Source organism: Micromesistius poutassou (genome assembly GCF_964030765.1).
Source record: "Micromesistius poutassou genome assembly, chromosome: 3".
Taxonomy (NCBI): Eukaryota; Metazoa; Chordata; class Actinopteri; order Gadiformes; family Gadidae; genus Micromesistius; species Micromesistius poutassou.
Window position 1 is genome coordinate 4,368,326 of NC_140273.1, and position 16,305 is coordinate 4,384,630.

Here is a 16,305-nt window from a genome sequence, read left to right on the forward strand (position 1 = left end):
ACTTAAACCTTATTAACGTTCCAGTTATTTTATGTTATATTTAACATTGAAGTGATTTAGGGTAGCACGTGATCTCAAATGATATGGGACTCCATAGCGAATTAATACGTATAGGCCTATTAGGCCACGACAAACACAAGAATAACGCTATTATTTACCAATGTTCTTTAGAAATGAATCAAACACACGTCGTTCCGTAAACTATGGACTGTACCAATAAGTAAACTGTGAAACGTTTACTTAACAAAATTATGGATATCTATTATGGGTACCTATAACACTAAGGATACCTTACAGCTTCAGAGCCCGGATAGCTCAGTCGGTAGAGCATCAGACTTTTAATCTGAGGGTCCAGGGTTCAAGTCCCTGTTCGGGCGATAGTCTTTTCGTAAGTTTGGCATTCAGATCGTATTACAATTTAAATTTAAACGACAGGCATTTTGTTGGAAATTCATCGAGTTCAACGACCTAGCACCATATGTTGCCCAATACTTCCTATTCCATTTCTTCTTAATATGTTGACCAACACAATTCCCCGTCGATTTTGTTATTCCGTTCCGTTTATTCCGTCCGGTAGCAGCAGTATTAACGGTAGTAAGCACGTAGCAAGAGCTTCGGAAAATATATACTACACTACAAGGTAACTATTTGATTCACATTACAACACATGTTCAACATTTAACACAAATTAAATTAAATCTTGTAAATGATGATCGACGTTCGAATGATCGAAATTGTAAATTCGCTAGCTCGTTTGCTAATGTATATTCTTAGTAACTCATCCAAAAGTTCGACGGCCAAAGTTAAAATGCGATGTATCGCAATTTCTTCGGTTGTCACGTCACTAACTTAGGTTAACTTACTGGCATGTTAGCATCAGTATAATTTCACTAACTTCGATTTACTTATTGTTAACTTAGTGGCATGTTAGCATCAGTATCGTATTCGACCTATTAGTGACAGTAGCCCACACACCACACGACGGTAATAACGTCAATTAATTTACCTGTTAAATTGGACATGGTTGATTGGCGAGGTATTATTTGTTTCGTATGTATGGTTGAGATTGTCATCTATAAACGACTAATATATTATTATACCTTCACGCTGAACCTGTGTAAGGTAATGTATGGTAACTTCGCCATTCTTCGTCTTGGCGTCAGATGTCTGCTAAGAAGCGTAGAGCCATGGGGTCTGAGGAGTGGTCTCTTCTGGCACTTGGCCCTCAAGGAGAGGGAACAGGCCCGTAAGGCACGTAAAGTGATGGGAAAAAATAACCTAAATGGACATTACATTATGAATATAGTCAACTCTGGGCCCAAATCTAATAAACACAACACACCACACATTCAAGAGGGTCAAGATGACCCTCGAGCCCTCCTATCAGTCTGCGGAGAACACTCTGCCACAGCCGGACGGCGAGGACACACATATCACACAGAAAGACAACACAACCCGGAGGCTCAGGGACAAGAGAACCCTCGATAACCCACACAAAGTCTAACACACACACCTGGCTAGGAAAGATACTATAATTTTCTCATGCACCAAATCACGGGAGCTCTTCTGAAGCAGAACTTCCACGGAGGCAAAGCTCTAGGCGACCTCAGCGCTGTTAGGGGACGTAGAATATTCGATCTCTCACGCTTTATGAATCTGTATTACCTTTGCTACTTTACTCAATAAATCCGAGGCCCTCGTGCTGATAGACTTTAGTACCTCTCCGTCTCATTTTTTATCTGGTCAAGTAACTAGGCAGACTGTTTTTCCCAACAAAAGTGGTACAACCTCTACAAGAAAGTAAACTTTGTCTCAACAATATACCAACACGTCAGATTAAACCGATCGTGTATGTAAGTAAATCATGCATTTGAATTGATTAGATTGAGAAATGTCCCATGCTAATGCGTGGGCAGACCTCACTCTTCACGGGGGAGCAGGCATGGCCATCACCCCCGGCAGGTAATATTGAGAGCCTAGGTGAAATAAATGCATTTTGTAGGCTTACAATTTGTGATGTGGACAAAATCCCATAATGAATAATATGATTAGTATTAATAATATGAGTAGTATTAGTATGCTTGTTTCATGGGTTAATCTTTCTCAGTCTGTGAATAGTCCTGAAGCATCCATGCCAGCTGCTTCTGGCCTGGCCCCTGCAACTACCGTAGCCTCCGCTTAGTTGCGCGTGCACAGAGCCCTGGGAGGCCAGCATTGATGTCAATGCTGTCAATGGTGAATATTTCCATCACATTAATTACCATGTTATTCACCTGGTTCACCATGATCAACTCATCTCAGATCTGTGCGTTTGCATCTCTTTCATGGTTATCATTGTATGGTATTGGTGTGTATTAGGTTATTTTTAACACAATTGTATTTATTTATTTATGTAGGTTGCATCAGATAGGAGTCTTGCTCCTCCTGGTCCTGTCCCTGCTCCTCCTGGTCCTATCCCTGCTCCTCCGGTTCTCCTCCCTGCTCCTCCTGGTCCTGTCCCTACCCCTCCTTGTACTGCTTCATTTCTAGGTCCGGCTCTAGATCAGTTCTGGCTGCCGGCAGAAATGAGGAAGACAATTCCCCAGCAGGACCAGTGCTGGATTGCGTCAACGATGTGGAGGAATCAGCGGCTGCGCCCGGACATCCAGCTCTGGTACAAGCCACCGGTTCCAGCCCTGATTTATGACCGGGCTCCAACACCAGAGCACTTTTTCGCTCACCGGCTCCTGGTGTGGATGGCCTACCACCTGTGGAAGGTGAGGCTGTCCTGCCCCGAGTGTAAGAGGCAGCTCACCGCGGCCGGCATCCACAAGAGGGCATGGAAGGTCCTGGCCGTGGACAGGTACTATCTGATGGTGACGGAGACCCTCAGGTGCAACTCCCCCGGTTGCATTATCAACTACCTGTCCACGAGCCAGACTGTCCTGGACCAGCTGAGCCTGCCGCTCCGTGGGAGTTCCGCCTTATCCTGACACGCAAGTGAGTTCAGATCATGAAAGTAAATATCTTTTTTTATGCAGTGCAATTCATCCTGCCAGTAATCTAGCAAATAGCAATATTTGATTTTGACACACAACATTTTGACAATAAAAAAACTTTGTCCAACATAACATAAAATAATTGGATACTTATATGCTCCCCGGACGATGTCCGGCTGGACATTTGGCACTTCCTTCGGCAGCTCACGGCTGGATGCATGAACATCAGCCACCCCCTGTAAAATGACGATCGCCCAACGTGGGGCTCGAACCCACGACCCTGAGATTAAGAGTCTCATGCTCTACCGACTGAGCTAGCCGGGCGGTATTTAGAGTTCTAATAGAGCCTTATTTTATTGGGCAAAGGATGATAGAACATTCCATGAGATGTGTTTTTACAACACTTTAAGCCGACTTTAACATGCATAGAATCGCTCACTGGTCTCTAAAACAGAAGGGATTTCTGTACCTCCATGACACTGCATGTGGATCATATTCTTGCATAACTGCAATGTTGGCACGCACACGTCATACTTGCGATATATATAGAGTTACCCTAGGCTAACCCTATATATATATATATATATATATATATATATATATATATATATTCAATTTGCGAGTCTGCCAGTTTATGTCAATGTGACATGTGGAATACTCTCCAAAATTAAGCAAATAGAATAAGCGTTAATCGATAATCACAGTCAGAAAATGTTCAATCATTGAAGAGTATACGTAGGCTATGTGTGCTTGTGTGTTTAATCTCGGTTGGAATGAAAATAGTGTCATGGCAGGCTCTCCAAATTTGGATTGGGAAAATGTATGTTAGCTGGGTAATTTCTAGTGTATTCTATTTGCGGGGCTCTGGTCTTCAGAGATGTATACTAAAGTCTGCAAGTTGTCAATGTAACATGGGGAATAATTTGACCTACTTATCTCTACCATGTCGAATTGAAGTCAAAATATAACTGTATGAGGCCAATGAATTTTGTATTACTTCGGAAGATGGGTCGTCAGTATTTTGCGTTGCATACGTAGCGAAAGGGTGAAAAACTGTACACAATGTTATTTCTTCCAACAACCCGTGCACAAATCAAGTAAGCGAATGGATAAAGAAAATCAATAACCGTTGCTAAGTAATGGTATATATGTTCCTACAATCCAACCCAAAAATATGACAATATGAAAGCATTTTACTCCAATATGGATTGGAGTAAAATTGGCTTTTAATCATTGACAAAAAGTTAGGGTGGGCGGCTGGGCGCGCCAAGGAAAGTTTGGTAGGGCTCCAGATTTGCTAGGACGGTCAAGCCCTGAGCAAGGTGTCTGTTCTTTGGTTGTATTTTCTGTACAACAGGCAAACCCTTTATACAATCGCTGGATGGTCTTCCCTTAAATATCGATACCATATACCGTATAGCCCACTGATAACTAGCCATAGACAAACCTACTGTACAAAACAGTAGCTAACATACTGCTTATAAAGTAGCATCGCTTGTTGTTTGACTGGGCGGCCGTTTAAAGACACAGTACTACTGGCAGAGCTTTTCCAAAGCCAACGAGTTCACTGGGATAATAATGTGCGACCAGGATCAATCCAATCTTCGCTACTGGAAGTTAGACGCAAATACAGTTCATGGTTTGGGTGGGGTGATTCACTGAACGATAAGGAGTAGGGGTGAGTGCTGGTGGATCACCGGGTGTCTACACAGGCACAGTGCTAACCGAGCGATTTCGTTGTGGTTCCAGCTGTCAATCTCTTTCACGTGATCTCAGGTAACATGATTTATTCTCAAATTGTTAATCCAATTTAGTATTTTTTCTTTAACAAAAATCAACACATGGCCGAAAGACAATCTATATGAACCCAAACAAAATCGAATTATGACGCGAGTTTTCCAACTTCTAACCTCACATGCTTGATGTTTGGGTAGCATTAGCAGTTAGCAACATGACTGGGACGCTAGCAATAGCCGTTAGCTTGGAGCTGTCAGCTCAACCAAACCTATAGGCTTGTAGCTGATCTCTACAGGGATACAATGAATTACAACCAATACCGCTGTTAATGCTAGCAGTTGGATCATATAAAGGCCTCGGGTAACCCTATCTGATAAGGTACGTTCACGTCATGTGGGACGTGGAAAAAGTGTTGGGGAAAGATTCCCCTCTATACAACTCTCGATGGTTCGCGACAGTGCTTGACATACCACCAGATGAATGCCACTGCTTTAGGTTTTCTAATTGTTGATTTGTGTGAGTGGTAAAGACTTCATTCAATTACGATACACTGTCCTTGATAAGCGGGCTTATGCTGACGTGTGTTTTACATGTTTGTTTGCTTTTGTAATATTATTTACCAACTAGTCGGTTTTACCGGCAAATTTCTGGAAGATACCAAATTACTATTTGTAATTCAAAACCAGGTGGCTTTTGGTGTTGACGTCGTTTACACGTCGGAAGTTGGTAATGAACGGTAACTCCCATGTCTTGGACGCAGCGTTAGTTTGTTTTCATTCCCTTCCTCAACCAACTCCTTTGCTATGTTTAATTATTCATCGCTTTGGTTTCAGATTTTCTAGTTGTCTAGGACTTCTTAATATCATGCTGCAGTTTAAATCTCAGACAGGTCTATCGGTATCTGTTTTCTAATAACCCACAGCCTGTCATAAGGTTGTGGCTCTGTTGACTAGTGTGTCAACAGAATATCACAATATTTCAGTTATCGCGTGACTAGATTTAATGTTTTTAATAGTTTCTAATGAATTTGTACTTGACTGTATGATGAGGCAATAATACAGTTGTAATAACTCTTATACGTCATCAAGTTAAGTTGTATTCGTTTTCTTCCCGAATGTTACTTTCAAACGTAACGCTCAGTGACGTTTTTCTGAACAAATATCCTGAGCTAATATGTGACTCTACCAAGGGTTGAGGACAACCTGCTCTCATAATAAACTATATGAATGTATTAATAAACAATAAAAGATAATCTTACATGGTTTATTTATACTCTAATTTTAAACTAACATCTTTCTACTTATTCAATTACTATTAGTACTATCTATTAAACTACTGTCTCATGGTAGATGCTACTGGTGTCCTGATGTCTGCATGTGGGATTTAGCCACAGTACAACACAGTCATACGGGAGGTAGAACTGTGTCAACATGTACAACAGTACCAACCCTGCAGTTTAATGTGTGACTGTCTTTCAGCATGGCCAGCATGTTCGACATTGACATAGAGACGGAAGATGTCAGCGAGGCAGAGGTGCGTTGCTAGTGCGGAGATGCATGATGCACAGGGTTCAACATTCTTGCTTCTTCCTGGGGACTTCAAAATTCTCTCTTGAAAGTTGTAATTTCAGTCAAACACTTGCTGTGCTCTGTTTAAGATCAGCTTACGTTCAGAATGTTGAAAGAATTTAATTCATTCATTTTCAAATGTTTACTGATGGCTGGCTGATTTCGGGATTTGTTATTCCACTGGTTTGTAGGATGAGGTGTGTGACTTCACCGTTGCAGAGACAGACATGTAAGTCCAATGGACTCCACACAATCTCGGCTTCTGTACATGTTGTACTGTTAACATATTTACAATGGACTGTTTGTAAGTATAGGGTGTTTAGAAACAAGAAACAAAATGGAAAACTATTAAGGTTAAATGTTATAAAATGAAAAGTGCAGCACAACCACATCTGTATTATGACTGTGAATGTTTACCATGTAACAATACTGAATATTTGGGCAGGGCTTAACAGTGTGCCATTAACTCTGCTTTCATCCTGCCTGCACATATTAGTGTCCAGACGGAAGAGGTGGAGCTGACCAGTGCCACCGTCAACCGAGACAGCGAGCGAGTCGGGCCTGAGTGCTTTGAGCTTCTCACCGTCCTTGGGAAGGGGGGCTATGGCAAGGTGTGTGTGTGTGTGTGCCCGCTCTTCCCCTACACTCCGGTGAACTGTCTGTCTCTGAGAACTGACCCCTGCAGCTCACGGCTTCCTGGATCACAACCCATTGTGGGTTCAGACCCATCGTTTTTATTTAAAACTAAAATAAAACTGCTCAGAGGGCTTTTCTCCGATTTGGATTTTGTTCTTGCTTTACTTCCAACTGGTTCATCCAGATTGAAGAGAACACTACCATCACTAATTGGCTCGAGGTTTTTGAGCAAAATATTTGGAGATCAACGGTTGCCGAGCCGAGCCCAGAGTGATATTCATAAATTAACCTGGAAGCCTGACCCTCGTACAAAGAGAGACAAAATATGGTCTTAACAATTAGTTGTTGGCTTGAGAATGTTTGTACAAGCGGTAGAATGAATAGAGAAACGACCAGATGGAAACTACAAACATAACCAATAAATGCCTTTGACCACTCAGATCAGATGAATTCGATTATGAACCCATCACTCATTGATCAGATGAAGTAGACTACTCTGCCTATAACTCATTAATCAGATGAAGTAGACTACGCTGCCTATAACTCATTGATCAGATGACGTAGACTATGCTCCCTATCACTCATATCATCAGATGAGGATTAATGTTAAGATTCTCTCCAGGTGTTCCAGGTCCGCAAAGTCCAGGGGGGACAAACAGGGAAGATCTTCGCCATGAAGGTCCTAAGAAAGGTACCGTGTTACAGGTTCTGCACGAACCAGCTCCACACTCACTCACTCACTCACTCCACTTAATCTGTGTGTGTGTGTGTGTGTGTGTGTGTGTGTGTGTGTGTGTGTGTGTGTGTGTGTGTGTGTGTGTGTGTGTGTGTGTGTGTGTGTGTGTGTGTGTGTGTGTGTGTGTGTGTGTGTGTGTAGGCTAAGATAGTGTGTAATGCTAAAGACACGGCCCACACGCGGGCCGAGCGGGAGATCCTGGAGACGGTCAGACACCCGTTTATCGTGGACCTGCTGTACGCCTTCCAGACGGGCGGGAAACTCTACCTCATCCTGGAGTGTCTGAGTGGTGAGCTTCCTGTGTGAAGAGTTGTTGTTGTTGAGTTGTTCAGTGTGTGTTTAATCTGTGTGGCGTTGTTTAGTGTGTTTAATCTGTGTGCCGTTGTTGACTGTATGTTAGCTTGTGTTTTAGCCTGTGTGTGTGTGATGTGTGTGGCGTTGTTCTGGTGTTTTAGCATGTGATGTGTGTTGCTTGTATATTAGAGTGTATTAGTGTGTGCAACGTGAGTGGCGTTGTCTAGTGTGGGTTTTAGCTTATGTTTTAGCGTCTGCAGCGTGTTTAAGGTGTGGCATTGTGTCTCCATAGGGGGTGAGCTTTTCATGCAGCTGGAGAAAGAGGGCATCTTCATGGAGGACACTGCGTGGTAGGTCTTCCTGGAAATAATAAGGGCGGAACAATAAGCACATGTCTGGATTATATAAATAATCCTATTAATACAAATTGAACAAATAGGTGTGATTTTAAGGGAAAAGTTTTCCAGGTTTCCCGATCATTTTGGGTCCAATGGATTAATGTGGTCCCCTAAGGATTTTTGACATTGGGCCAGAATTGAGCGATATTGCTGCAGCCTTAATCGGCTAAACGGGCTGCAATGTAATCCTTTGGGGCAATAACGCCTGTCAGTGTCTGCCTCTAAAAGGGCTGGTTTGCCTCTTACTCAAATTTAAGTCATATAGTCATAACATAATGGAAAGGATCCCTACAGAGAAATAAAACGCTATTGGGGCGCTATTGCCCCAAAGGATAACATTGCAGCCCATTTAGCTGATTCATGCTGCAGCAATATCGGCCAATACTGGACAAATCGTTAGTTTCTAACAAATCGTGTTTCTCAAGGTTTCCCGCAAACACTCGCGCAAACTTCAAATCACATCAGAGAACCCAGCGCCATCGTCGATTATCGTCATAATATCATCCGGAGGCACACACAGCTTTTGGCCGTGATATAATATATTATATTATATAGGGCCCCGGGAGTCCGCAAACTGCAACAATCTCTTTCTCCTCAATGTTGCGGTTCAATCTGGACTTCTGGAAAATTTGCCTCTAAGTGTGTCTTTGCATTGACTTGACCAAAATGATCGGAAACCAGGTGGAAAGTAAAAAATTTTCTTCAACTTTTGGCCTGTCATAGAATACATTAAACAAAACTATACATCTTTATTTTTCTAGTTTTGTTTGTTTTATGTATTTTATGAATAAATTGTGTGTGTGTGTGTGTAGTTTCTACCTGGGGGAGATCACTTTGGCTCTGGGTCATCTCCATTCTAATGGAATCATCTATCGAGACCTCAAGCCAGAGAACATCATGCTGAATCACCAAGGTAACGTCTCTATGACATGCTGAATCACCAGGTAACTGTATCCTAAATATGGTTACACATGCTAGGTAGCGTTTATCTTCTCTGTTCAGCTACACTTGCTAGCTAGCATACTGGGGAGTAGCTCATGGATTTGTGTGGAGGGCATATGAAAGGTTGGCTTGTTGTCTTGTTGTTCCATAGGTCACATCAAGCTGACAGACTTTGGTCTTTGTAAGGAGTCCATTCACGATGGGGCCGTAACACACACCTTCTGTGGCACCATAGAGTACATGTGAGTGGTGCTAAACTGGTGATTATATCACATGACGTATAGCATCATATGCTCTCTCTCACTCTCTTTGTCTCCATGTGTGATGGTTTGTCTCTGTCTCTCAGGGCTCCAGAGATACTGACCCGTTTGGGTCACAACCGGGCAGTGGACTGGTGGAGTCTTGGAGCTCTGATGTACGACATGATGACCGGCTCGGTGAGAGGGAGGGAGGGAGGAGGGAGGGGAGAGGGGAGAGATTTAGAACGCCCTTGCATCTTGATGCAAAGATTTGGGTCGTAAAGCCCTTTCCAATATACCCCTACCTGGCCCACTCTGTTCTGCACGCTCCCTCGTAGTGTAGGTTTTCCTAGTCCTACTATAGGTGTAGGGTGGTCTAGTTCTACTATAGGTGTAGGGTGGTCTAGTCCTACTATAGATGTAGGGTGGTCTAGTTCTACTATAGGTGTAGGGTGTCCTAGTTCTACTATAGGTGTAGGGTGGTCTAGTCCTACTATAGGTGTAGGGTGGTCTAGTTCTACTATAGGTGTAGGGTGGTCTAGTTCTACTATAGGTGTAGGGTGTCCTAGTCCTACTATAGGTGTAGGGTGGTCTAGTTCTACTATAGGTGTAGGGTGGTCTAGTTCTACTATAGGTGTAGGGTGGTCTAGTTCTACTATAAGTGTAGGGTGGTCTAGTCCTGCTATAGGTGTAGGGTGGTCTAGTTCTACTATAAGTGTAGGGTGTCCTAGTTCTACTATAGGTGTAGGGTGGTCTAGTCCTACTATAGGTGTAGGGTGGTCTAGTCCTACTATAGGTGTAGGGTGGTCTAGTCCTACTATAGGTGTAGGGTGGTCTAGTTCTACTATAAGTGTAGGGTGTCCTAGTCCTACTATAGGTGTAGGGTGGTCTAGTTCTACTAAAGGTGTAGGGTGGTCTAGTTAGGTGTAGGGTGTCCTAGTCCTACTATAGGTGCATGGTGTCCTAGTTATACTATAATTACTATTATTCTTAGTTACGGTACTCCAGAAGACAGTACACACTGTAGAAGCAGGTTCGGACAAGCCCAAGTCTTCCAGGTAATAACGTACCCCCCCACTCCTCTGCCCCAGCCTCCCTTCACAGCAGAGAACCGGAAGAAGACCATCGATAAGATACTCAAGTGTAAACTCAACTTGCCGCCATACCTCACTGTGGACGCCAAGGACCTCATCAAGAAGGTAAAAAGCACGCACTGACCGCACTGGGGTGGGAAAGGACCTCATAAAGAATGCAACATGCACACACTTAATTCACTGTGGTGAACAAGGACGCCATAAAGAAGATAACACGCACGCACTTCACTGTGGGGGCCAAGGTCCTCGTAAGACGGGCAGACACCCAAAGCTCATGGTTACACGTACGCCTCTGTATCTCTCCAGCTGTTGAAGAAGAGTTCTGCCCAGAGACTCGGCTCCAGCAACATGGACTGTCTTGATATACAGGTCACACACACACACACACACACACACACACACACACACACACACACACACGTAATGGTAATGCCAATGCCATTGGTGATCACCCTCCTCTCTTCTGCAGAAACATCCATTCTTCCGACACATCAGTTGGGACGACTTGCTCAACAAGAGAGTAGAGCCGCCCTACAGGCCCCAGCTGGTACTGCATGCCATAGTTCAATATCTATGATGGGGTTTTGAGTTGTGTCTAGAATGCTCTTCACTCAGTGTGTGTGTGTGTGTGTGTGTGTGTGTGTGCGTGCGTGTGCAGAAGTCGGATGAGGACGTCAGTCAGTTTGACAGCATCTTCACCCGCCAGACGCCCGTGGACAGCCCGGACGACACCTCTCTCAGCGACGGCGCCCAGCAGGCCTTTGCTGTGAGTCCAGCAGCGCATTTGGCAGCCATATTGGTTCTAGACCAGTGGTACCCCCTGTGAAATATTTTTTCAGCCAAGTACCCCCTAACCAGCGCAAAGCATTTTTGTTTTGGCCCCCCTCTGTGTTTTCAAAAGAATTGCTGCTACACTTCAACCCCGACTCCATCGTTGATCCAAGTGATTGACAGGTGATGCCAGGTGGCATAGAACAGGTTGGGTCTAACCATCCTGGTATGGGGGAGACTCTGGGTTTTAAGGATAATGAAATTGAATAGCCTACTGAATATAAAATTTATTTTATGAACTTATACTTCTATTTTCCTATATAGGAGTTTTGCATGGATGCTACTTTAAAAAAAAATCGGTATATTTTAAAATCTCACTTATCCCCTGGAGTGCCTTCACGTACCCCCATTTGAGAACCACTGCTCTAGACCCCCGGCACTATGTTTAGAACCAAGATGGCGGCTAGGTGAACCATGTCCACAACAAATATTGTGAACTAGGGGTGTACGGTATAAACGGTATAGAAAGTACACCGGTGTGAATGTGTGTGACGGTATGGATTTTGATGTTACCGTGTGACCAGTAGACAGTGTTGTGTGCGTTACAAAGTAAGTAACGCGTAAATACAGTAACGTAACTTATTTTTCATGTAAAAAGTAAAGTTGCCTAACTACTGAAAATTTGTAGAAATGTAGTTTATTTTTCAACGTTACTTTTCCCAGAGACAGATTTGACAGCGTTACTGCCTTCTCAGTCTGCTATTAGTCCCTTCACGAGCTCTCATTCCACACAGTACATGACAGATGCTGGTAGCGTGAAGCTGTCTCTGCATCCCAGACATCGCTTCCACAGGCATTTTCCAAAGCCAGTCCTTACAACAAAAAAAGCCAGTGGTGGAACGAGATAACAAACGCCGTCACTGTTTACCTGTCTATGGACATGGTTCCCTTTCAAAATGTCGATAGAAAGGGCTATAAAGAGATCCCACCCAGGTACACGTTACGTGCCCGCACACATTTCAGCCAAATTTCAGTGGTTTAATACCGTTACCGTCTATGCCTCAAATTATACCGTGATATACATTTTAGTCCATACCGTACAGCCCTATTGTGAACCCAGCAGTTTCCTGCTGGTCTACCATTGTTGAAATGCATATATATTAGTGGTGGGCATAGATTAATTTTTTTTATCTAGATTAAAATGGCTCATTTGAATTCTGCCGAAGGCATTCATAATATGTGTGTGCTACCAAATAATGACTAAAAGTAAGTCTTTGAGAACGGAGGAAGATTTGGATTATTACAACAACAACACCAATTATTTTGATTCGATCAACCCAAAACGTGTCATCGCTCACCCAAGTTGTTTCTATTATCATTGCTACATTGTCTCCAGCATATGGCGCGATTATGGACAGTATATTTTATTAAACACTCAGCTTCTGGTTAGTTCAACTTTGAGAATAGATTAACAGTGTTTTTTTTTTTATTGCCCGATAAGAGTCTCGCGTTAACGCAGCACGTTAACGCCGATAACGGCCCACCACTAATATATATATATAATGTGTGTGTGTGGTATAGTGTATAGTGAATGTGTATTGTCTTGATGTATAATGTGTGTGTGTGCAGGGCTTCACCTATGTGGCTCCGTCCGTCCTGGAGAGTCTGAAGGAGGGGTTCTCCTTTGAACCGAGAGCACGGACCAGACGACAAAACAGTAGCCCTCGCACGCCCATCAGGTAACGCACGTACGCACGCACGCACGTACACACGCACGGCGGGTGATGACGGTCAGTAAGAGGTGCTTCCGTGTCTCTTCAGCCCTCCTAAATTCTCTATGGCCGGACCCTTCAAGTCAAGCATGGAGGGAGAGCTCCTCCCCCCGACATCCCCCCCACCAGCCCCAGCCCCAGCATCGCTGGACAACGGCTCCGCCTCTCAGCCAATCAGGACGCCTGCCAGGAACAAGAAGCAGAAGGCTCATCGCAGATGAACGACTGGTGGACCAATCACAGCACCATCTTCCCTTGATTGACAGTCCCCTGTGTGAGGGTTGGCCCTATGGGGCGGGAACAGGGTTTGACTGTAAACCCCTCCGATTTTTGTTGTCATGGCAACATTATAATTAACGCAATGTTTCACATCTCTAAGCTTGTTGGCGTCTATGTCGGGCGTGGCTTCCTTTTGCAAAGGAGGTGTGGTCTAATATGTGGGTGTGGTTTGTTTGAGTGGGCGTGGTCTCTTTCAGATGACCGGGCCAGTTCTCTCTCACACACACACACACACACACACACACACACACACACACACACACACACACACACACACACAAAATATCTGGCGTGAACCTGTTCTGTGAGCAGCTTGTAATCTTGTATAAAAAGTATTTTGAGTACAACAGTAAAGTATTTTTGGCTGGCTGTGTTAAAGGACTACGGGATCCTTAGCCTCGCCCGTAATCACCCTGCATTCAGTTTACTGAGGGGACAAGTGTGTCGCACCGATACTGCATCAGCGGGTGACCAGGTGGGAGCCAATTAGAGGTCATGCCTGCAGTAGCAGGTGTTGAGGTGTCCCGTTTCTCTGGCTGTTGTACTGGTCGGTGGTTTACCTGAAGGCCAACATCACGATGCGATACCTCACACGCTGTCTGGCGACACCTCTCCGACCAGGCAACTCTTGTAGGGTAAGTTTAGTCTGGTGGTGATCGTGGACGGGAATGTATCCGAAATAGAACGTATGTAAAGAAAAAACGTGCCCATCTGTGATATAAATATTTTTTTATGGACCTCTCACAGTTCCAAGAGGCTGGACAAGGTAGATGGTGCAGGTTTGATTGATTAATGTTAAAGGAGTAATTCACCTGATGAAAATCCGTTTTTTTAGTTTACTCTAGAACAAGATATTTTAGAACATTTAGCCATCATTAAGGAAAATTGTGCCAAAAATGTGAAAGCCCTCATTCTCAGGCCTCTAGATAGCTACAATTTTCGAAAGGGCTCATGCATTGAAAGAAGCATAAATATGTATTTGATAATAATGGCGTTTTGGTCATTTTTGTCTTTAATCTGGAAATGATTTGTCATAATTGGAAGACGTGTTTGAAACTAGCACCTCGTTTCTCATGAGAGATGTGTATTTACATTTCTTTAGGACTCTACAGTACTATATAGTTCTTGAGGCATCAAAAAATGGCGGAGCATCGCTACCATCGTCCCATGATGCATTCTGCTGTACAAGCCAAATGCACTGCATGGTTGGAGCCCCGTCCACGGGAAGCGGTTTAACTGTTGCATGGGTCAATCAGTCATATGTATGTACGTATTTACATACATACAATAAAACGAATGACATGCAGAATCATATCGAAGAGAGGCTGAATTCCTGGTTAATAGTATATGCCTTGATGTAAGACCCACTGATAAGCGTCGCGCTAACCCCAGCATCCCAGGCTCAAACTGATGAAGATTATGTTCCCTGCACCAGCTGTCATCACCGCTTTTATATACCGCTGGGGGCTACCTGCTGACAACTTTTGATAGTCGTTGCTTCGTGTGCTTCGCAATGGGTTATGGGTAAACCACGGTACCTTGAGATGAACGCATATGTCTACTTTGAGGTTGATTTTAATAGAATACAAATGTTATAATGTATTTGAGGCACTATATAATTTTCAATGACTAACAGAAGAGAGCTTCCGTGTCCATTCAAATCTCCGAGCCCTTCGCTGTTAGCTAGAGAACTCCGAGGCAGCCCAAACCCCAATTTTTTTTTTTTTCTTAATAATCATTATCCTCCATAATAAATAGAAATGTACTTCAGTTATTAAGTTTATTAGTGTTTACGTTTTACATAGCTAGCGCTTAGATAACAAGTGTTTAATTATCACGTTTTTTTTTTTGTTTTTTTTTAATTGTGATTAATTACCTAGTGGTTAGTTGCATAGTTGGCAGTTAAATAGCGTTGAGTCAACTAGTGGTTTAACTAATTTGCTTAACACTAGAAATCACTAACAACTGCCAGGGTCCTTATGGGCATATCTGCGAGAAAGACAAGCCGTCAGGATTAAATGACAATGTTCGGTAACTGCCGGTCCACAACCTTCGCATGGTGCTCTCTGCTGCCCCTCGTGGACGTCCACTACGATGTCTCAAAGATATTTAAAATGTTTTTTTTTCACCAATCACCTGTTTTAATAATTTTACCTCTATTCTGGTAAGAGTTGCTGAGACAAACATTTAAAGTTATTTTTTTTTTTATTGAATTTGTTATCCAAAGTTAAGGTTGCTTTATGTTTGATTTTGCTGGCGGGTTGAAGAATAAATGTGGGTGAACTCTGCAGCGTTGTGTTGTTTGTGTTGGCCTCAGCCCTCATCAAAACATGATCTTTGACCCTCCGTGAGTAGAGGTAAGGCTTGGAGACGATGGCCCTGCTGGGCAGCCATGGGGCATGTGAGGATGAAACATTTGACAGTCTGCAGGTTTGAAACCCACGATCAAGAGGATGAAAGGGGTATGATTTGATTTTATTAGAACATTTGACCCTCCTCTCACATATCCTTTAAATTAAATTAAAAGAGAAGTAATACTGTAGTCATTCTGTAGAAGTACTGTCGTAAGGCTGCAGAAGTACTGTAATGGTGTTGATTAGTGAAGTGGTACTGTATTAATACTGTAGTAGTAGTAGTAGTAGTAGTACCCTATTGGTACAGAAGTTGTAGTTCAGTGGTACTGAAGAGTAGTGTAGTAGTATTGGAGTAGAACTGTAATACTTTTGACCGTATTAGTACTTTAGTATTCATCTATTTATCTGTACCAAGATAGAATGCATTGTAAAGGTATATATCAGATTGTACTTTATTGTTCTTACATGTGAAAGTACAGTACAGAGGAAATATAGCCTTGATAATAT

The 16,305-nt window shown here is 43.1% G+C and overlaps 1 protein-coding gene, 1 long non-coding RNA gene and 2 other non-coding genes across 5 annotated transcripts; 3 read left to right on the forward strand and 1 right to left on the reverse strand.

Moving 5' to 3' along the window:
- The first annotated feature begins 304 nt into the window (after positions 1–304).
- AC3HAE_011277 (transfer RNA lysine (anticodon UUU)) lies at positions 305–377 on the forward strand. Its single transcript has one exon. It is a non-coding gene; the product is annotated as a tRNA-Lys (tRNA).
- Positions 378–539: 162 nt separating this feature from the next.
- LOC311340303 lies at positions 540–2,676 on the forward strand. The gene is made up of 3 exons (XR_014633252.1): positions 540–640; positions 2,108–2,235; positions 2,397–2,676. It is a non-coding gene; the product is annotated as an uncharacterized lncRNA (long non-coding RNA).
- A 206-nt stretch (positions 2,677–2,882) lies between these two features.
- Positions 2,883–15,732, forward strand: LOC311341246 (ribosomal protein S6 kinase beta-2-like). 2 transcript variants are annotated; one of them, XM_084466141.1, is made up of 16 exons: positions 2,883–2,979; positions 6,194–6,248; positions 6,475–6,512; positions 6,780–6,894; positions 7,542–7,610; positions 7,797–7,944; positions 8,242–8,299; positions 9,160–9,260; positions 9,441–9,531; positions 9,636–9,726; positions 10,620–10,727; positions 10,929–10,991; positions 11,092–11,169; positions 11,281–11,388; positions 13,023–13,132; positions 13,215–15,732. In XM_084466141.1, exons 2-16 carry the CDS (start codon positions 6,195–6,197, stop codon positions 13,384–13,386), a joined length of 1,404 nt encoding a protein of 467 aa, XP_084322267.1. In that variant the 5' UTR covers positions 2,883–2,979; position 6,194; the 3' UTR covers positions 13,387–15,732. The 2 variants fall into 2 exon arrangements, with proteins under 2 accessions (XP_084322267.1, XP_084322266.1); XM_084466140.1 differs by lacking the exon at positions 2,883–2,979 and adding an exon at positions 4,283–4,754.
- On the reverse strand, positions 3,230–3,302 carry AC3HAE_011284 (transfer RNA lysine (anticodon CUU)). Its single transcript has one exon. It is a non-coding gene; the product is annotated as a tRNA-Lys (tRNA).
- Positions 15,733–16,305: the final 573 nt, after the last annotated feature.